At 35.5% G+C, this 22,635-nt stretch overlaps 2 protein-coding genes across 8 annotated transcripts in view; one reads left to right on the forward strand and one right to left on the reverse strand.

Annotated features, from left to right (window-relative positions):
* The window catches only part of Glra3 (glycine receptor alpha 3), a 165,382-nt gene that overhangs the window by 89,922 nt on the left and 52,825 nt on the right, over positions 1-22,635 (reverse strand). For both annotated transcript variants that reach the window (XM_087901195.1, XM_087901196.1), the window contains exon 3: positions 16,271-16,338. In XM_087901195.1, coding sequence (XP_087757321.1) covers positions 16,271-16,338 — 68 coding nt within the window. The remainder of the gene's footprint in view (positions 1-16,270; positions 16,339-22,635) is intronic.
* LOC146890620 (uncharacterized) overlaps positions 1-22,635 on the forward strand; it is a 59,789-nt gene that overhangs the window by 30,224 nt on the left and 6,930 nt on the right. For 5 of the 6 annotated variants that reach the window (XR_015736238.1, XM_087901197.1, XM_087901199.1 and 2 more), the window contains 2 exons: positions 16,453-16,504; positions 17,930-18,039. Coding sequence is in view for 4 of the 6 variants with exons in the window: in XM_087901197.1 (XP_087757323.1) it covers positions 16,453-16,504; positions 17,930-18,039 (162 nt within the window). In the remaining 2 variants the exon portion in view is untranslated. Of the gene's footprint in view, positions 1-16,452; positions 16,505-17,929; positions 18,040-22,322; positions 22,408-22,635 lie in introns of all 6 variants that reach the window. The other variant, XR_015736237.1, reaches the window with a different exon arrangement.

Below are 22,635 nucleotides of genomic sequence, written 5' to 3' on the forward strand. Positions count from 1 at the left end.
TAGCATTCTTTGTGAAAACAGTGATTTAAAAATAATAGTAGCGCAGTAGTGGAAATCCAAGTGTGTCAAAATACAAAATATCTTGACCTTTTTATTTAAGCGTCGAAATGGGAAGACAACAATATTCTTTGTTAGGAAGCTTATAAGCTAAGAGTGAATAAGTGAGTTCAGTGTTTATGTGCATATTGACAAGGGGCTTGCTTAATTCATTTGGTGTTAGAAGAACACACAGTTCTTTGCTTTAATAAGCTATTTTGAGAAATAAGATTTGAGAAGTAAAGGCAATAAAACTCCCTTCAAGGGCTGAATTCTTCAGAATGAATTAAGTTTTAGAATATATTCATTCACAACCAAGGTACTAAAAATTGCCAAGGGCAAATAATTTAGCCCTGATAAGTAATGAGAAATAGAAGGCCCATAAAGTAAAGAAGATTGAAAACGCAGACTGCCTGCGTTCAGACGCAAACCGTTACTCGGCTTTTGTAGCGGATAATGCTCCGAAACCCATGGCCAAATTTAAGAGGAAGGAAATGTTCCTTTGTTTCACATGTTTTCTTTTGTTTCCTTGTTTCCAGTTGAAAGGAACATAGGCAGAAACTCAGACTTATAATACAAATTAAATAATTCAAATCTCATTTCTCAAAATTGCTTTTTAAAACATTGAACAATGTATTCTTCAAACAACAAATGAATTATGTGAGCCCCTTGTCAATGCACATGAACCCTGAGCCCACCGATTCAACTTTAGTTTCTCAGCTTCCTAAGAGTGTTGCTGTCTTCCCATTGGTTTATTGTAAAGTTTCATTTTTATGGCGCATAGATGATGCCTTGTAACGCTTGTCTTACAACATCCCCTCACCTTCCTTGAGAAGACAGAAATAAATGCTTCTGAAATGTGATGCCATCAAAATGAGCTCCCCAAAATGAGCTACTTAAGACAGTAGCACCAGTACTGGCGAGTGGAGAGTGGTGTGCTTTCCACTTTGCACAGGGCCTCGGTTCAACCCCAGGTATCACAAATGCAAGCAAACTCGTTAACCACCTAGTGATGGCTGTGCTTGCTCGTGCCATAGATAATATTTTGTCATCTGTAGTGCCAAGTCAAATAAACATGGTTTCCATAGGGGAACTGCCTATAAGCTTGTAGTAGCTGATGGTAGATGTTTGGTAATAAGGTCAGTAAACTTGAAATATATGAATAGTTCATGATTAAGAAAAAATTCTACTTGTTCTGAATAACTGAGTTAATATGAGGGTCTACAAACAGTCGAGACAGATCATTATTAAATTGTAAATTTTACTGCTAGGTAGGTTTATCTTCTAATTATTCAAGTAACACATAAACATCCCAGGCAAGACACACTTTTCCCAGACCCATCTATGATTGTCTATTTGCAAAATTTCCAACTTAATTAAAAAAAAAAACAACAAAGCTAGTGTTCTTAGAATAAACAAACTATAAAAAGAAAAGTGGTTAATAAAATCTTACAATGCTCCCAAGGCTGGAAGTCCCACCTGCTACTCATTACCCATGACTGTGAGGAAGCAACAAACATAAGCCAAGTGACCCACTGGCCATGGCTGACACTTCGGGAGTTCCATATCTGCAGTGATTCTAAACGTTGCGTTTCAATCCTTATCAAATAGCGCGAATTCACTAACCAAATGCCCCGCCTTCATCAGCTCCCTGCTGCCTAACTCTATCAGTGGGCATGCATCCAACCTTCTCTCTCTCCACCGTTGTCTCTTCTGATCTTCCACTCAGTATATACAGTAGAGTATCTTCACGCCCCTGTTTCCAGCTTCTCAGAGAAGCTCAGTCTCAAGCAATAGGTGCCCCTCTCAAGACAGCCCTAGTTTACGAGGTTATAGTTCTTTGAGATAAAGAAATTTGTTTTCTCCATACCACGTCGGACATGTAGCACGAGTCACCATCACATCAAATCATTTGACTGCATTCAAGGATCTTGAGAACTGGAGAGTCATCTTGTAGCTGGGACTGCTAGACAGTTATAACCAGAGCTACTTGGATGTCCCTGTGTTTGTGGCTCAGTTTCCCCTCTCTAGGGTAGGAGCTGCTCGCTTGTTGCCTTTTTATGATTCTTTTCTTTATCTCTTTATATTACCATCTCTCCTTTGTTACTCATAGTCTTCTCATTTTTGGAGTTATTCTGAGGGAGATTTTAATCCTGCGTCTTCCACTGTGGACAGCGTCAGTGTAGAGATGTGTAACTGATAAAAGTACATCGAATAAGAAACCATGTGCGCAGCTGCGAACACAGCATCTCTATGAATCTCACCTACCACCACCACCACCACCACCACCACCAAAGTTCAGGGAGTACCCCTGAAAAGGAGATAAAAAAAATGACGGGCAGGGGATTGCTGTGAAATGCTGTCTTCTGAGCATGGCATGACCATCACAGCAAATGTGATTACATACTCAAGATCAAGACAGACAAAATCCTGGCACAGATGGTATAGGTCACCTACAGGATCTACTCCATCCTGAAGAACTATTGGTGGTGGGTAGTTGCTAGGGGTAGGAGAGTAATTTCTGATAGAAGATATGGCAATGAATAATTCTGTGAATGGCTATACACTGATTCACAAACTGGTAACAAATACTAGATTTAGTGCATTATCAAGAAAAGGGAAAAAAAGCCATGAATTTGAGGGGAGGTCTGATGTGGTTGGAGAGGGAAAGAAGGAATAGATGGGATTATATTTCATTGCATACATAAAAGAAATTCTCAAAGATAAAAAAAATTAGAAAGTTACTCATACCGATTTTATTGTCATTGAGAAAACAAAGAATAATCTTTGCAGGGAATATTTTGAAAGTAATTTTTATCAAATATTTAAAAATATGATTTAATAATGCTTACATGAGTGCAATAAAAGGATAAGATATCACCCACTATAAATGAAATAAAACTTTTTCTTGCATCAGTATGAGAAAAAGTCTGAAAGTAGTTTGAATGTCTACAGTTAATGCAGATGTCAATTTGCTTACACAAAGTTTGAAAAATAGCATCTGAAAAAGATACATCGCTATAATAACAAAAATAGTAGAAAATTTAACTTGGTTTTCATCGTACATCTACTAATAGTTTTGAAAATATTTGGAGAAATAACATTATATTACTTCCTTCTCAGACTATTAACTATCTTTGCTCATTCAATATACCATGGAACACAGATAGATTAGTTGGTGCTAACTATACTTATAAATACGGTACAAATATGTATTCTGGAGGCTGGACGTCTAGGAAGTTGACAGAATATTTTCCTAACAATTGTGAGGTCATGATCATAACTACCCTCATCAAATCATTACTGTTGAATATTCAATCTCAAGAAACACAATTTCTTCTCCAGGGAGCACAAATATAATTTTTAGTGGTTTAGAAAAATCTTCCTTTTAAAAAATACTCATAGTAGATACATAAATATGTGTTGTAAACAAAGCGTTAAAATCTCACAGGGAAATAAACTAAGGGGAAAAGCTGTGTAAAGGGCCTCCGTAGGGAGGCATAATGAGCAAACAGTGCTAAAATCATCATCTTAGGAAAACTAAATCAAAGAAAAGATGCAAAAATATGTTTATTAATTTATTCATGTCTGCTGTTAAGTCTTGATTAATAATTTTAATCTAAGCAGCATTGGATGAAGTATAGCAGTTATCTTTATATCTAGTTGGAATGAAATGAAGAGTAAAATATCTTTAGAGTTGGAGCTTTTAGTCTACTGGAGCTATTTCTTGAAATGTTTATTTAAAACTGATAGACTGTAATTCAGCAAATGGTTATTTATAAAAACTTCAGTGAGTAAAAAGCAGGAAAGGAGCTGGTGTGTATAATAAATAGCTGTAAAAGTCAGATGGAAAAGTGAAAACACAACCTAAGGCTGAAAGAAGAGGCCCACTGGGTTAAGTCTATCTTACTGCATCCGATAGGGTCTGGTTGATTTTGCAAACAGCTGTGGTAGAAAGAGTCCAAAAGCAAAGCTTCTTTGGAAGAACAAAGATGAGCAAAGGAGAGAGAGAAGAAGGGAGGGAAAGAGATAGAGGGAGAAATAAAGGGGGGATATTTTATTGCTCAAAGGTCTGGAGAGAATTTCCAGGTGCATTTCTTGTCTCAGGGATAAAAATGTTCCACTCAACTCAACAGATAAAGTAAATAAGGTCACAAATAAAGGTTGTCCAGGATTTATTTGTGAATAATTGATGTATCTATTTAATATTGCTAGACATATGTTAATAAGCTCATTTTTGTTGGATTGAGCCCTTTAATACAGGATTATTTGTCTTAGGACTTAACTACTCTCTGGGGTGTTGGCAGTGTTCCACAACAACTAAAGAAAAATTTAAAAAGCATTGCCCAGAATATAGTACTACTTTACTGTGTTACTGAAACTATTTTTTTTCATGTTCTCCATAGGGCAAAGGGTTTATTCTTTTAAATCTCCTCAAAGAATTTTGAAGCAAAATGTTTCATTTTCTTTCATTGTAGAACTAATTTCCATGTTTTACGTTCCTTTTAAGTAGATAAAGTAGGGTGAAGGAGGGAGATCCTATCCATTGGGAATCTCCTATATTCTACTGGTGTTTTAAGGAACAAGGATGACTTACTTCTTAACCTAGATATACTGTACTTGGCAACGCATAGTGGTGCAGACCCAGGTTTTTGACACCCTGGCTCGTTTTGACCCCTTCCGATACCAAGTTAGCTGGACTTTTGTTTTGTAGTCAATCTAGACAGATACAGTTGGGTCACAACTGAAAAAGGTGCCACTGACCAGTGTGACAATAAGGGCTTCAAGACTTCAGTAATAACTTTGCCTTCTGCACCTGCCAGATTCAGTTAGTAGCAGAGGAACAATTGAACTTGCTTGTCACAAACTTAACATTAACTGCAATGCAAAGTGACAAGTTTTGACTACTCCCAATCATTTTCGAGAACGTGGTCTCCAATCTTACTTTATCGTTGACAGTTGAAATGCTATTTGTAGGGTATTATTTCAGCATATCACTATCTCTAAGAACACAGAGATGAATTCCAGGAACTGTTCAGGAGATCATGAGATCCTGTCATTTTAGGGGCATTTGTCCATCAAGAGGAGGTATTTAAATGATCTGGTAGCTAATAGTTTTATGGCAAGCCCACCTCTAAAGATCTACATGGAGACAATACCATCATTGCAAATTCAGGTTAAAGACAAAAGAATATAAGTGACATGTATCTTTACATTTACACTAAAGAATTCAGCACAAATCTTTCAAATCTATATAAACACTATGTAATTAAGTTTCTAATCCACAGATCATAAGGAAACTCCAGAAAGACAAAGGTCTAAAAGATAGACATCACAGAGATGAGGATCCGAAGTCACCCTACTCTTTACACTTTCACCCTCGGAGTCATCAGCATCTTTTGTCTTTATCACATTTTTTTCTCCTATTATTAAAAAATGCTCTTAAATAATTTGTTTGTTTAACAACACTATACTCTCTCTAAACAACTGTGGATCATAATATTCCTTACAGGATATCTAGCATAAGAGAAAGATCTTCAGAGGGTTTCTTTTTGAGAAATGATGGTTTATGGAATGTTTTGTGGATGAATATATTGAGCTGAGATTTATTCGTAAACTTGATAAGGGTCACTAAGGTGGGCAACAATCTCATACATCTATTTTCTTCAACTATTCCCATAAATGAACCTATTTCTTGTTGATGCTTAGAAACCACAGTTTAGAACACATTCGTGATGCCTGTCACTGGTTACTAATACATGGAATTAAAAGTATTCCAGACCAAAGCTATTACTATATTTGGGATGGCTTCAGTACTATAAAAGTAATACCGTGAGGTCAAGATGTTAACAGATCCATTGTTAATATTAAAAGGCTATCCATTTGCTTCTAGGCAATTCCCAAAAGAACTGAAATGAGTAATTTAATCTGTAAATGTAACATAGTATTGCTCTGTGAATGTAATAACGGTACTCATCAAAAGAGAGAATGCCTTTAAGTGAACCTAACTCATTGGCAGTGGATTTGAAGGGCTGAGAAGTCATTTCTGGCAAAAGTTACAAAAGAACAGAAAAATACTTCTTTTAAATTGAGCACATGTCCTTACCATTGCCTTGAAAACTGTTACAGCGAATTTAGTAAGTAATTTCTCTTTAAGGTCTTACATTTAAAAAAGCATTCTTGAATCACCATTAACCCTGCAGAGTCTAATTCCTAAACATATTTATTTATTCATCGAAAATTATGAAATTATCTTTGCATCAAGATAGCTGAAAAGCAAATTCTTTGTCAGGAAATATTGAATCATACAGGAAGATACGTGGAAAAAAGACCTCTGCATTTAAACATTATTAGACCTCATTCCTTTTATTATGAAATGAAACATTTAACTCACATTTCAGGGACAACAGAATTGATTTAACACTGCCATTGAGATACAGAACTATAGAAATAGCAAAATGACAAAAAGAAAATTGTCCTTTATTTACCTCTGTCAAGTATATTACATCAAACTATGTTTGGAGGAAAATAAGTTTGTCAGCCTAAATACAAAGATTACCCATCTATGTGCAATACCATGCAGTTAGGAAATTGTTCATAATGAGCATTACATCAGCTTATAATGATTAGCAAAGAATATAATGAATAGCAAAGAGTGTCTCAGAGACAGCCATTGCCTTACAAATCCTGCAGTCACAACATTTTAAGAAAAAATTTGGGCAAAATACTATAGAGAAAAATAAAATCACAGAATTCATAATTGAGTAAAGCAATATGATTTCACTGGAGTTTATTTGATAACTTGGCGCTAGTAGCATGCACCGTCAATAAACCTAATAAAGCAGCACACAAAGTATCCTCAATGGCTGCAGTTTCATTAATGGCCTTAATAAAGTCATTGAATAAATTTCAAGGAAGGGATATAAAATGCTTTAGCAGGAAATTTTCAGCAATGTATTTGCCAATGCTAATTCTTAAATGTATAATATAAAGGGATGAAAACAAAATAATACAAAGAGGTAAAAACTATTAAAAATTTCAAATATAGAAGATATAGTAAGTAAGCTTTTTGAAATAACAAATATGCAAAAATTAGCATGATTATTCATCAAAAAGAAATATTTAGGACTGGAGAGATGGCTCAACAGTTAATTACATTGACTGCTATGGCAGAAGATATGGGTTCGATTCCCAGAAACAACATAGTAGCTCATAGCCATCTATAACTTCTGTTTCAGGGTATCTGATGCCTGCTTTGGCCTCCACAGGGAATTGTCACACATGTGGTGAACAGACATTTATGTAGGCAAAACATCCATACAATAAAAATAAAGATATAAAATTTAAAAAGATAAATATTAATCCTAAATTCAGACAGCACAAACATTTCCAGCATAACAATTACAAACATATTCTTATTCAAACTAAAAGAAATACCTAAAACACCAAACTACCCATAAGAAAAATATAGAGAAGTCATTACAAAGGTCTTGGAATTGAAGGTATTTCTTGACAAAGAAAGCTATGGTTAAGTTGGTGCAATGGAAAAGTCTAAACAGGGTTGGAGAGATGGGTCAGCCATTAAAGGCTAGGATCACAATGCAAAAGATAAGGGAAAGTCTAAATGAGCCAACATTGGGTCAAGAAATAGGACTTATTAAATGCCTCTGGACAGATTAAAATGCTGGAACAGACCATGTACTTATGAAAGAAATAATCGTTACATTAAGTGTCTTAACCAAAAGAGAAAGATATAAGTATATTATTAAATAGCTACAGACAAGTAAAACATTGACTTGCACTTAAAGTCATAAAATGGAGTAACATGTTTGGTAGAGGCATTATCAAAAACTAATGTAGATAAACATTTGCTTGTGAAATGAAAACAAATTGTCTTGTTTCAAACCATGTACATGTTTATATTTAGGAATATAAATGCATATGGGATACAATAACAATTAATGAAAGAAGATGCTATGAATTTGAAGGAGAGCAGCAAGGAATAAATTGGAAGGTTTGTGGAAGGAAGGGGCTGGAGAGATGTCATAACAGTTAAGAGCACTGCCTGCTCTTCCAAAGGTTCTGAGTTCAGTTCCCAGCAACCACATATTGGCTCACAACCATATGTAATGAGATCTGTTTTCCTCTTGAGGAAGAGACCTGGTCAGTCATCCTCATCAACTTAGACCATAAGACCCAATATGGACAAGTTCAATTGAACAGCCATATACAGGCTGCCCATGCACACTTCAGCATTGCCAGGGCATAAATTTCTTTTTTCGTTTCATTCATTTGTGGGAGGAAAGGGAATGGAAATGTAATTATATTACAATCTAAAATAGAATAAAATGTTCTATGTTAACTAAGTCTAAGTATCAAAGTGTTTTATCATGAAGAATAAGAAAATACATGTATCATCTTGGATGAGTAAAAGGTTTTCATAAACACAATCTTGTAAGTAAAGCAAAGTTAAACATTTTAAGATAAAGCTAAAATCATTTATGTGTCAAGAAAACATTATAAGCACATTGAAGTAAAAAGACTACTTTAATAATATGTCAGTAAAATTATGCATCTTCAGCTTATTTTATGAGTAATTGTGTGGCAAGAGTATGCGTAAGTGTGTACCACATACCTAATAAACACTGTCATAAACAGAGAGAAAATAAAAACATTTCTCTACAAGAGATGTCTTATCCTGATCTTTTGTCAATTCTATCTATTCAAGGAAAGACGTGATAAGCATCAATTAATGCTGATTTGATGTCAAATATAATTTAAAAAATAAATCTGAATAAATACTAAATGTGTTAGAACTTGAAAAACTGCTAAAATAACTATTATGTATTTAACAAAGTGAACCCTTTGGAGAAATTTAATAATATCTTATTCAAGTAATTCCACTTTTGGGTATGTATACTGTATAGAATATGTACATTACTAGATATTAAGGAGTGGTGTTCTTTTATAGTAGTGATAAACTTAGAAACAAATATTTAGTTTTTCCCATGAAATGTTCAATGAGTAAATATATTGTAGAATATTTACTAAAATGAAAATTGAATAATATTATTTTGTATGTAAGTTTGGGTCATCTCCCTAAACATACACTTTAGCAAACAAAATAAACCTGGTTATTAGTGAATAGTTCAATATGATACAGCATGAAGCTTATGTGTTCATAAGAAAGGCTTTCTTTAAGTATGTAGAGAAGTCATTTTTTAATTCAAGTAAATAGTTATAATTTATCTGTTATGTTTAATAAGCATATAAGTTTTTATTTAATTATGAGTACATCTTTGTATTTCTAAAACTATTAGATTAAAATATTTTTGAAAAGAATTAGTAGTTTGAGCATGACCTTAAGTGTCTTTTGGCCATTCGAAGTTCATCTGTTGTGAATTCTCTGTTCAGTTCAGTACCCCATTTTTTAATTGGGTTAATTAGAGTTTTAGTGTCTAGTTTCTTGAGTTCTTTGTATATTTTGGAGATCAGACCTTTGTCTGATGAGGGGTTGGTGAAGATCTTCTCCCAGTCAGAAAGTAACCTTTTTGTCTTAGTGACAGTGTCCTTTGCTTTACAGAAGCTTCTCAGGATCAGTAGGTCCCATTTATTCATTGATTCTCTTATTGTCTGTGCTACTGGGGTTCTGCTTAGGAAGTGGTCTCCTGTGCCTATATCTTGTAGACTACTTCCCACTTTCTCTTCTATCAAGATCAAAGTGGTCAGATTAATGTTGATGTCTTTAATCCGTTTGGACTTGAGTTTTGTGCATGGTGATAGATATGGATCTACCTTCATTCTCCTACAGGTTGATGTCCAGTTATGCCAACACCATTTGTTAAAGATGCTTTCCTTCTTCCATTGTATACCTTTAGCTCCCTTGTCGAAAATCAGGTGTTCAAAGGTTTGTGGGTTAATATCTGGGTCTTCTATTTGATTCCATAGGTCGACTTCTCTGTTCTTATGCCAATACCAAGCTGTTTTCAATATTGTAGCTCTGTAATAGAGTTTGAAGTCCAGGATGGTAATGCCTTCAGAAGTTCCTTTATTGTATAAGATTGTTTTGGCTATCCTGGGTTTTTTGTTTTTCTATATAAACTTGATTATTGTTCTCCCAAGGTCTGTGAAAAAGTTTGATGGGATTTTGATGGGGATTGCATTGAATCTATAAATTGCTTATGGTAGAATTGCCATTTTTACTATGTTGATTCTCCCGATCCAAGAGCAGGGGAGGTCTTTCCATTTTCTAGTATCCTCCTCAATTTCATTCTTCAAAGACATAAAGTTCTTGTCAAATAGGTCTTTCACTTCCTTGGTTAGAGTTACCCCAAGATATTTTATGCTATTTGTGGCTATCATGAAAGGTGATCAGGGAAATGCAAATCAAATCAACTTTGAGACACCATCTTACACCTGTCAGAATAGCTAAACTCAAAAACACCAATGATAGCCTATGCTGGAGAGGATGTGGAGTGAGGGGAACACTAATTCATTGTTGGTTTGAATGCAAACTTGTACAGCCACTGTGGAAATCAGTGTGGCGGTTTCTCAGGAAACTGGGAGTCAACCTCCCTCAGGACCCAGTAATTCCACTCTTGGGAATATACCCAAGAGATGCCCTGTCATACTACAAAAGCATTTGTTCAACTATGTTCATAGCTGCACTATTTGTAATAGCCAGAACCTGGAAGCAACCTAGGTGCCCCTCAATAGAAGAATGGTTAAAAAAGGTGTGGAACATATACACATTAGAGTTTTACTCAGTGGTAAAAAACAATGACCAATTGAATTTTGCATGCAAATGGATGGAAATAGAAAACGCTTTACTGAGTGAGGTAACCCAGACCCCATAAGAGGAATATGGTATGTACTCACTCATAAGTGGATTCTAGCCATAGTTAAAGGTCTTTGAGCCTATAATTCATGATCCTAGAGAAGCTAAATAAGAAGGTGAACCTGAAGAAAATCATATAGTTATCCTCCTGGATATTGGAAGTAGACAAGATTGCCAGGCAAGCTTGGGTTCACGGGGGGTGGGGGGTGTAAGTAAGGGGAGATGATTAGAGAGAAGGGGGAGGGGGAGGATTGGGCATGGCTTGGGGGAATTGGAAGGGGGAAGGGAGGAAGGATGGATATGGGAGCAGGGAAGTATATATCTCAACTAAAGGAGCCATTTTAGGGTTTGCAAGAGACTTGATTCTGGAGGGGTTCCCTGGCCCAAGGAGAGGTCCCCAGATTGTTCCCTGGGAAGCAGAGGAGAGGGTGCCTGAACTGGCCTTGGCCCATAACCATACTGATGAATATTTTGCATATCACCATAGAACTTTCGTCTGGCAATGGATGGAGATAGAGACAGAGACACATATTGGAACACTGGACTTAACTCCCTAGGTCCAAATGAGAAGCAAAAGGAGGGAGACCGTGAGCAAGGAAGGCAAGATCAGAGAGAACCTTCATCCGACGATGGATGGAGATAGAGATGGAGACCCACATTGGAGCACTGGACTGAGCCCCCAAGGTCCAAATGAGGAGCAGAAGGAGGGAGACCATGAAAAAGGATGTCAGGACCGCCAGGGATGCGTTTACCTACTGATCGAATGAGAGCTCACCAAGGCCAGCTGGACTGGGACTGAACAAGCATGTGATCAAACCGGATTCTCTGAATGTGGCTTACTGAGAAGCCATTGACAGTGGCACTGGGTCTTGTTTTGTCTGCATGTACTGGCTTTTTGGGATCCTAGTTTGTTTGGATGCTCACCTTCCTAGACCTGGAGGGAGGGGGGAGAAACTTGAACTTCCCACAGAGCAGGAAACCCTGACTGCTCTTAGGACTGGAAAGGGAGGAGGAGAGGGAGTGGGGGGAATGGGAGGATATGGGGAAGAGGGGAGGATGTGGAAATTTTTATAAATAAATAAATAAGTAAATAAAAAAAAGAATTAGTAGTTTAAAGATTCTGCTAACATATGTGTAAATATTATTAATTTTATGCCATATTTTTAAACTTCCTAAACAATCTAATATTAAATAATCTAAACTAACACCTGAAAGTAAAAACTCATTGCAGCAACAAAAAATTAAACATAGTTTTTGTGTAAAATATTGAAACATTTAAGCCTGACTGTTCTTTGAAAATATAGTGACCTAATAATTTTCTTCAAAATCCTTGTTACATGTCTATGCATAAAAAAGCATTATAAAGCTATCAAAACAGACCTGAGTTTGTCTTTTTACTTTGTAAAATGTATTTATTCTATGAGTGTAGACAATATATAATTTTTCAAAAGTAAAATGGATTTTTACCACATAGAGAAGTTTCTACTTCTCTAACACTTGTCAAAAGACGAATGTCAACTGTCTTCTTGGATATATAGTTAAGCCATTCGAGTATTTGAGCAGTATTTTAGATACTGCTATAGACACATATCCAAAGGACTACTCCCAAACCTATCAGTTAAACATAAAGCTTACTTCAGAAGTGTTTCATCTTAACATCTAAGCCTTGTTAACAATTCAAGCATTGATTACAGGAATATACATCATTTGACTGAGTGGTCTTAAGTTTTGCTATATGGAAACAACCATGAGATGTTTTCATCTCTAGACAAAAGAAAAGGACAGATTTGTATCCCATACCCATAACTTCCCAACACATAAATATTATATAATGGTATAGACTGGTCCAAAAAGAAAATGGAAAGTATATTTTAAAATGCTTAGCAAGTAGAATGCCTTCTACAGGAAGAATAATGCTATATTCAGGTAAGAATACTATTGAAATGGGTCGATTCAATAGTCAATAAGCTCCCTCCACCAGAGGATGCTCAAATATTTGGGTAGTAAGAACAATGAAAGTTTCCAAGGTTGTTAATAAGATGTGTGTAGGATAATTATTTAGTCACATTTATATATGAATTTTCAGAAACAAAGATATTAATGAATATTTTTAGGCAATCTTACGATTATGTTCTTTTCATCTAATTCATAATCATAGTTTAATTAGATTATATATATAAACATAACTAGAATAATGTACATATATTTAAAAAATATGGGGCTAGAAAGATGGCTTGGTGTATAAAGGCTACCTCTAACACTGACAACCAAAGCTCAGTCTTCACAAATCACAGGTGGAAAGAAAAATCCAACATCCATAAGTTGTCCTCTTGCTTCTACATGTACACTGTGCTGTGCATGTACATGTGTGGGCAAATACACACATGCACACACAGAATAAAAATAAATAAAATATAATAAAAGTATTATGTTGGGGAATATTATTTTCAGGCGTGTGACTTTTGTTTATGTTGCATTTGTTTAACTCTGTGAAGTTGTGATTCTTTGCAGGTCTAAAACACCTGATGGTCCTAATAAGTTCTGAATGGACAATAGAGGCAGGAGCAAGAATAGGTAGGGCTGGCAGTCAGAGAGTATAAATAGAAGGAGAAAGCTGGAAGAGGAGAAGGAGCAAGCAACAAGAGAACATAGGAAGGAAAATGTCATGGGCCAGCCACCCAGCCACCCAACCAGCCATGGAGTAAGAGTGAAAGTAACATATATAGAAGTAAGTCAAGGAAAAAACCCAGAGTCAAAAGGTAGTTGAAATAATTTAGGTTAGAAAAGCTAGAAGGAAACAAGCAAAGCTAAGGCAAGATATTAATAAGTAAGAATAACTCTCTACACGTGATGGGAAAGCCAAAAGAGTGAAACTTCACACAAAAATGTTAACATGCTATTAGCATAAAATTAATGTAAAAACATGTTAACATATATTAGCATAAAATTTGTTTAAACAAATACAGTTACTAAGCAGTAGCACGTGATTTATTTGGAGAGTAATGATGGTGGACATTATGAATAAAATATAACAATTTAATCAACTAGAAGCAAAATAATTTAAGATACTTCTGATCAAAATATGGTAACAAGTTTTACTGCCCTCTTTTACTTTGAGAGATGGAAATATATTTCAACTGTAGTAGCTGATAGTGTGAAACTTTTAAAATATCTAATCTGAGCATTTGGATGACAATAATAGCATCATATTTTAGTAAGATGAAAGAATAAAAATAAAAAACACCAATGTGAAGTTTTAATGAGCACTTAATCTCTGGGATCTTTATTAATCTTTACTTATACTTACTCATGACTGTCAAAAGAGAGGGACATTTGCTAAAACTGCCTTTAGAACTAACATTTAATAAACAATATATAAGACTTCAAATTTTTACTATACTTCAAGAAGGACATAATGTTTGTTATATCTGTATGTTTACTGTATTTCACAATGCAAAATGTTAACAAATTTAGTCAGCAGAGTCATATTGTACCTATGATGGACAGTTTAGTGGCAGGCTGGAGAATTGTTTCACAAAGAACAGAATCCTTCAGGAACCTGAAAATCAGAGTTCCTCTATTTCAGACAAGCCCTGTTGCCTTCCTTCACTAAGACAGCAAATTTTTCCAACTGTTATAATGGAAGGTGTTTTCTGGAAGCAATCTTGCATAGGAGAAATAAGAGGAAATGTATTTCCAAGATTTTAGGATTGCAGTTCATGTATAGAGTAAATTAAAATGAGAGAGCTGCCAGGGGACACAAATATAAGCAGAATTACACAGAAAAGAGCCAGTTGCTGTTTTCTTTTAATGATTTAGATGGACCATACACAAGTACAGGAGATGAACTAGCTACCCATTACGACTCTAGAGTATGCTAGTCTGTAACAGTTACAGCTACCTTAAAGGTAGATTCTTGACAGAATCACACTGTGCTTATATAAGAAATTGTATCATTTTTTGTGCTTGCTTTTTATACGCTGTGTTAAAGATAATTCTACAAATCTTTATGATCGATCCATTGAAGTTTGCGCCCTATTATTCTTAGTCAATGCTTTTCTCTCTAAATGCATTTGGAGGGGACCAAGGAGATGCGACTTGATGATAAACAGTGCAGCAATTTGGTGGAAATGGTGCCTGAAAGATTCTTTGTGTTGAGATGAATTCATTTCCTTTCTTTTTAAATCCAAAACAATTGACAGAGAAAATAATTTCCACATTAAATTAGCAAATTTTTGTTTTATTTCATAAGAAATTTCATTATTTTCTGAGTCAGAAACATGCAAGTCATTGTCATTGTCTTATGAGAGATTTGGGAATATTAATTTTTCAAGTATTTTATATGATAGTTTGGTTAAGTCGACCCGAGATAGCAATGCAAATTATTCTTGTTAAGTTTAGGAATATGGTATAATTAGGAAATTTAAGAACCACCACACTTTGTTTTAAACGCTGCCTGCTAGATCACTTTAAGGATATTCAATGGTTCAATAGCATATTTTTGCCTTTTTATGTCAGCTAAATTTATCGATTAGTATGACAGATCAATCAAGAATGTACAACATAATGTTTAATTAATATTAAAATCAAAGTTGATCTATAATGCTCATCTTTATTTTCTTGGGCCTTATTAACCTAATTGTATGTAGTTTCCTCAGTAAGACAGCATTGTCGAATGAAAATACACAATAATTATAGTTTGTGTAGATTATTTTAGCTTTGAGTTTCTTTTGATCATAATAATGAGGTCTAAACCTAAGTCTTCAATTCTGGGGAAGCACCTGGCATGAAGCCACAACTCCCCAATTTGCCATTTTCCCTTTACTTTTTCAGTTTGATAGCGTCTAAATTTCCTAGGCGAGCCTGCCACTCATTCTGCAGCCCATACAGCATTTGAATCTGTGATCTTCCTGCCTCAGATTTCTGAGTAGTTTGGATAAGAAACCTGTACCTCTAGGACTATCACTTATTATAAATATTTCTTATGTTTGGGAAAGCGCTTTATTCACTTGAGAAAGGAATTTAGCAGAATACACAAAAGTACAGTACATGTAGACCGTAAGCATGGAGAATAATGAAATATCAAGTATTTACTAGTATGCATATGGTGGCTTTTGCTGAGTACTGGAAACAAATAATCTGGTAGAGTTTTAATTTTAAATGGAAATCTAACACTATAGTGTTGAATTAGAAAAATTCAATCTTGTTTTTAATGCTTTTTGGTTGTTTAATAAATAGTTTCTAGATAGACATTATTATATATAGTTGATAGCAATTTAGTCATTCCACTAAGTTCATTTATTAAAATCTCATTATATCAAATTAAGCTGTCAATTCCCACTAATGTAATTACAAATTAATCAGGTGTGAAACTTGTTACCAAGTAGAGAGACTTACCATAGTTGTTTCTGCAATGGAGCCAAAGCTGTTTATGAATATGTTGCATGTTACATTAACTGGAGGACCTGGAAAAAGAGAAGAATATTATAAAGGCTGATGGATGCCTACCTAAAATATGTCCAAGTCATTCTGTGCTTTTCATTATTGTAAAAAAAAGGTATTATTTTGTATATTCACAGATGTATATTCCTGCACTCAGTTATTCTGGAATTGGGGGTGAAAACGCTCAAGGTTGGTATGACGTCCTTTGAACACAAACACTGTGCGGTATATAAAAATGTACTCTAGTGAATATAAAGATCACATATTGTGGAAGTCTATTTTCATGCCCCAGAAAGACCAAATGGAACCAATCCTGGTTGCTCTCAGGCTTTGTACAGGCAAGAAGGAAAGTGAGAAGGCATAGTCAATATTTTAGCCTAGAATTGGTCGCTGTTTGATGACTGTCGGATGAAGATAGTCACATGATAAAGATAGTCACATATGAATCACTTTAGAGAAATTCTTCTGTTCTTTTCCCTTGGAAATTTTTTTTGTCTCTGCATGTCTACTAAAACTTTGTTGAAAATTGGAAGCACTACATAAGCTATGGTGGTCCATAGCTAGACAGTGTATGGTGGTACACCTTCAGCCCCAAACACGCATTTACCTCCAGTTCACAGGGTTTTTTTTATTGCTTTTAGATTTTATTCTTTGTTGGTTAGTGATTTACAGTCATTTCTAGTCACTGATTTTTTTTTTCTGTGAGTTTTGAGGTCAGAATGGCTGGAGAGTGTTTTCTTGAGTATCTTGAGCCTGTAATTATGTACTCAGTCAGGAAGTCTCATTTTCTTTGAGGCACAGCTTCTATGCTCAGGAAGATATGAGTCTCTATCTTACCTTTCTTACCTAGTACCGGGCCCAGGCTCAGTCAGAACGGTCTTCTCTTCAGTCTCCTCTGGGTATACACATAGCCCTCTGCCCTGTATAACTTCGACAGTTGTCAGAACACAGGAGAGCTTTTCCAAGTTTCATAAGTGTCTCATACCTCAAGTTTGTTTAGTATATTGAACAGACTCTTACTTGCAGTTTGGAACAATAGAGAGCAAAACCAGTTTCTGATTGTTTTCAACAAATGTCCAGAGAACCACGACTTCCCCAAATACAGCCTAAGACAAGGAATTATTAACTTCTGTCATGACGATACAGACAGGCCACACAGTAACAACCCTCTCTGGATATCTTATCTAAAGAGTAACCAGCGCTGTCTGTTCTCATAGAAGCTGCTGGGAAGATGCTGCATTTCAGACTACTATAAACCTGGGCATGAAACCAAGTTTAAGTACATTTTGGTGTTAAAGAACTCCATCAATTTTCTTGAATAAACACTTCTCAGACTGTCACAAGCATGTGCTTTATTTTTAGGATTCTAAAAGCTAATTTTGATGATTCTGCCAATGTTATATTGAAAGAGGAGATTCACTGTTTAACCATTATCCAGTCCCTTTTCAATATCTGATTGTAGTCACCATAAATTCAAGGAATTTTATTTTTATTAGGTTTAATTACTCACTTCCTCACCAAATTTCTAAAGCCTGTTTATGGTGTAGGAGGGTCTTCTTTCTATGTGTTTCTTTCATTGGCTGAATAAGGAAAACAGTCTTGGTCTTTTGATAGGGCAGCCCTCAGGTGGATGGAGTAGACAGAAGAGAATGCTGGAAAGAAGGGAAGTGTGGCAGATGCCATGATTCTCCTGCCCAAGATGGACACTGGATAGACTCATGCTGGTAAGCCACAGTCAACTGGCAATATACATTAATGGAAATTGATTACCAAAGATGAGAGAGTTAGCCAAATAAAAGGCTAGAGCTAATGACAAGGCAGTAATTTAATTAATACAATTCCGTGTGGTTATTTCAAGTGTATGCTAGCCAGGCAGGATGGAACAAGGAGCCTGCACCTCATACTACATGTGTAGAGCAAATGGAAGTTTCACAGAGAAACACTGATGTACTAGAGCTAGAAGATCTGGGATAAGTTAACTCTTGACTTCTTATAGAGTACAAGATATTATTTACTCTGAAAATAATCCAGGAGTGGGTAATATTCTATCATTTGTTCATCAAGATATCCAAGTTATCAAATGCCATAGGGGACATTTAGGTGCTATAAGTAGTACGGTCAGGTCAAATTTTAAAAATCATATTTTCTTACTCTATGTTCTTTCCTCTAATATTCTTTACATGATATTCTATAAATATTCAATTATCTGGCCCCAAGTTCTGTAATTAGCTGATAATTATATAAATGAAACATTTTGTTATAGGTTAAATTTCTCTGCTTTAAAATTTATTTAAATTAATCATGCAAAAATATACAAGCTAACATATGAGAATAATTTATTTTATATCCTTAGTTAATACATAAGAGTAAATTTATTTTCAAGGTTTAGTATAGGAAAATAGCCTCTAGGCCTATCTTTATCTTTCTTTTTATAGAAAAATAATCATTAACTCTTTAAACAGATTTGTTCGAAACTTGGGGTATGACTATGTGGGTAAAAGTATGTGCTATGCAAAGATAAGGACCTGAGTTCCAATCCTAAGTACCCAATTATAAAAACATGTAGACATACATGCATGCACCTGCAGCCTCAACATTGATGGGTGAAGACTAGTGGGTTTCAGGAGCTCTCTGCTCATTATAGCCTAAATAGCAAACTCTCATTTCAGTGAGAGACTTTCTCTCAAGGCAATAAAGAACAAGATCATATAGAGAGACACTTAATACCCACTTCTAATTTCTACATTTGAGCATATGTCATGTACATATGTATACAACAACACACATACACACACACACACCTAATAAAAAAACAAAAGGAGAGAGATTCTTTGTGTATTCACCTGAAGTTATCTAAATGAGGTAATTAATAGTGAGGTGTATGTTCTAATGCTCACACAGAAGCTAAGGACTGAGTCTTTTCTTCATACCCCAAACACAAAAATATTTTTGATATCTTATTACCTGCACAGATTTAAATTATCATTTTATGTCATATTCACTTTCTAAAATTATTGTAGCAATGAAAATATTCTCCAAGTGTCTTATTAACTTATACACAAATTCTGAGTGTGGTATTACCACCCCTAGTTGATCAGGGGTTTGAATATAAAGGTTTATGTGCGGCATAAGGGAATAAATTTGTATTCACAGAAGAGCAATGTTCAGAGAAAAAGTAGGTCAAAATTAGATCAATTTACAAAGAGTTGGGAAACAAAGTAAGCCAGAAAAATACCTTAAATTTATTTTCATTTTTTAAAGATTCTTCTTCTGAAATTGATAATTGCATTATGTGTTCTACATAGCTTCCTCCATGTGTGTCATTAATTAACCACAAGGTCTGAAATATCTAGACTATCTATCTGTTTATGTATGCAGCTCTCCAGATACTGTAGCAGTTTCATTTTCTATGGTCCTATAACCCAGAATATTTTTCTCTATAACATAGCAGACAACCTGTGTGTGTGCTGCCAACAGTGCACTGGGATATGTTCCCACTGCCTTGTTTTGTGGGATGCTCTTTCATGCTGCCCATTTCTTCTGTGTAGGTTCATTTCTTCGTTTTAATTGAAGATGACTTCTGTTAACTTTCGAGGAAGTCCATGAGACTCTAATGCCTTAAAGCTCCCTGCCCTACACATTTTTGCATTGCTTTCATTCCTAATGTGTTGTTAGGCTTTCTTATCAAAATTGAAAGTGGAAATACTGTTTTGCTTGTAAATGTTGAAGATCCTCCTCACTTCCCAGCACTGTTGTAGAAAACTACAAGATGATTCGTGACCTTTGTGAATGACCTAATGTTCTTTCTAAAATAGTGTCAGCAAGGGGGCCAATGCCATACTCAGAACTTGTGCATATTCACAGTGCTACAATAACTTTAGATAGCGAATGTGGCATAAATCCAAAATTCTAACTACATACAGGTAATATGATTTGAAAATAATTTTGTGTTTGGGGTATGGGTGGATGCATAAAAAAGACTCAAGCTTTATCCTCTGTGTGAGTATAAAAACATATGCCTACAACATTAACTGTTTTTATATCTGAAACCCACACCAACTGAAGGCTAAGCTTTGGAGTCATATTGAGTACATCTACCAAACACTCTCATACTTTGGCTCAGGAAACCTGCCAAAGAGGAGGCAGAGAGACTGCAAGAGTCAAAGGATCAGAGAGCTAGCTGCTATGAGATGGTGTCTGCTAGCAATATCAGAAGCGACATACAAAAAGCTCACTACCATGACTCTCCAAATGTAACCTGACTGAGGAAGCACTAATGGAATCCCAAGGTGGACAAAAAAAGTTCCATGAGACCTCAACCTTACACAAAAAATAATAAGCAATGTATAAAGTTGTTAGTGGGAGAGTCATCTCCAGGAATGAGAACAGTAAATAGCTCTCTAGTGTTAAGCGGTCAGCCCGGAAAACATACACCCAAATAATAATATGATCGAACGGTTTATATTTATGTGTATATATATTTATATACATATATGTATATGTATACATTATATACATACATGGATGCAATGCAATTACTCAATAAAACATAAATTTGAAGAGCATGGAGGGTGTATGGAAGGAAGGGTTCAGGGGAGTAAAGGGAAAAGGAAAAATACTTTCATAACGTTATTATCTCAAACATAAAATTTAAAATAGAAAAATCAAGCAAATGAGCAAAAAATACCTTACTGAGATAACTGGAGGTAAATACCCATAGAACCTGTGGTAAGGAAACCCACAGAGACAGCTGACCAGAGCTAGTGGGAGCTCTCTGACTGGACTGACAGCTGGGGTACCTGCATAGGACCCAACTAAGCCCTCTGACTGTGGGTGACAGTTCTGTGGCTTGGCCAGTTTGTGGGGCCGCTAGCAGTGGAGCCAAGATTTATCCCTGGTTCATGAACTGACTATTTGGAGCTCATTCCCTAGGGAAGGACACCTTGCTCAGCTGTGATATCGACGGGAGGGACTTGGTCCTGCCTCAATTTGATATGCTTGACTTTGTTGACTCCCCATGGGAGGCCTTGCCCTTTCTGAGGAGTAGATGGGGGTAAAGGGTGGGAGGAAAACAGTGTGGGGGTGAGAAGGAGGAGGGGGGAGAGAGGGAACTGTGTTTGGTATGTAAAATGAAAACACAAACTTTTAAATAAAGGAAGAGGATACAGAATTTACTCCACCATTTCTTTATATTTCATCAAAAGGAAAGTGTGACGTTACAGTTAAGTGTTAGAGGTAAATTTTTCCTTCACTCCATGTAAGCCTAAAGTGAGGGCCTCTGAAAATACACACAGGTGGATGGTATCCTTGAAATCTGAAAGGAACATTTGGCATTTCCAGGCTCTTGTGGTGTGATTCCACCTAACAGTAAAACACTGCTATTTTCTCCGGCTGATTACAGCAGGAATACAGGTCTCAGGATCAGTCTTCACTTTCAGACTAATTATGTCATACCTTTTTGATTTTCCCTTAAAAAGAAAAACACAAATTTGCTAGTGTTGGTTTCATTCACTTTAAAATAAAATGCAGATGGAGATGCAAAATAAGATGCAGAAACCAGTAGTCTGGGGACCACAGCATGGGGAGCTGTGAAAGGACTCAGGGCCCCATTCATTTGTTGAAATTGAGATAAAGAAAACAGAAGGTGACTTGCTATCCTTGTTTTCACCAAGAAGGGCCTTTGTTGTAAAACTTTGTTTTGCACCAGGCATAGAGTAAATGGTAATTTAATTATTTCTCTAATTAATTTTCGTAGCATCTTTTAAGTGTGATTTTTATTCCAAAAAGTATGAATACTAGCAGAGGAAATAAAATTAGAACAAAATGATTTAAATATTTCAACTCTAAAGCGTTTTTTCTTTTTCTTTTTTTAATGAACAAATGTCTCAGGGCACATCTTCATTACCCCACAAAGGTTTAAAGAGTAAATATCATATTAGGAAGAAAAACTACAGAAATCGTTAATTTTTTTCCCCAAAATATGGTAATGCCACTTTCTGTTGAACAGAGATTTGAATATAAAGGTCAAAGAATGTCATGAGCAAACTAATATGCTTCTACAGAAGAGCAAGGACAAAAAGAAAGATAGTCAGGTAAGCTCGACCAATGGCAGCACATGCCACTCTAAGATGTCACCAACAAGATGCAGAAGGCCATTAACAAAAGTAAATAGTCATTTTCAAATTTAATGTGAAAATAACAGAACTTCTGGTGGTCTTGGCTCTAAGCTTCATACTTTGTCTTGTCAGATATATTTTTTGCCAGTGTATAATCCATACAAGTGTTATTTGATATTCAATCAATTAAGAGTTTATGCATTC

This window comes from Myodes glareolus, chromosome 23 (genome assembly GCF_982192425.1).
Source record: "Myodes glareolus chromosome 23, mMyoGla1.1, whole genome shotgun sequence".
NCBI lineage: Eukaryota > Metazoa > Chordata > Mammalia > Rodentia > Cricetidae > Myodes > Myodes glareolus.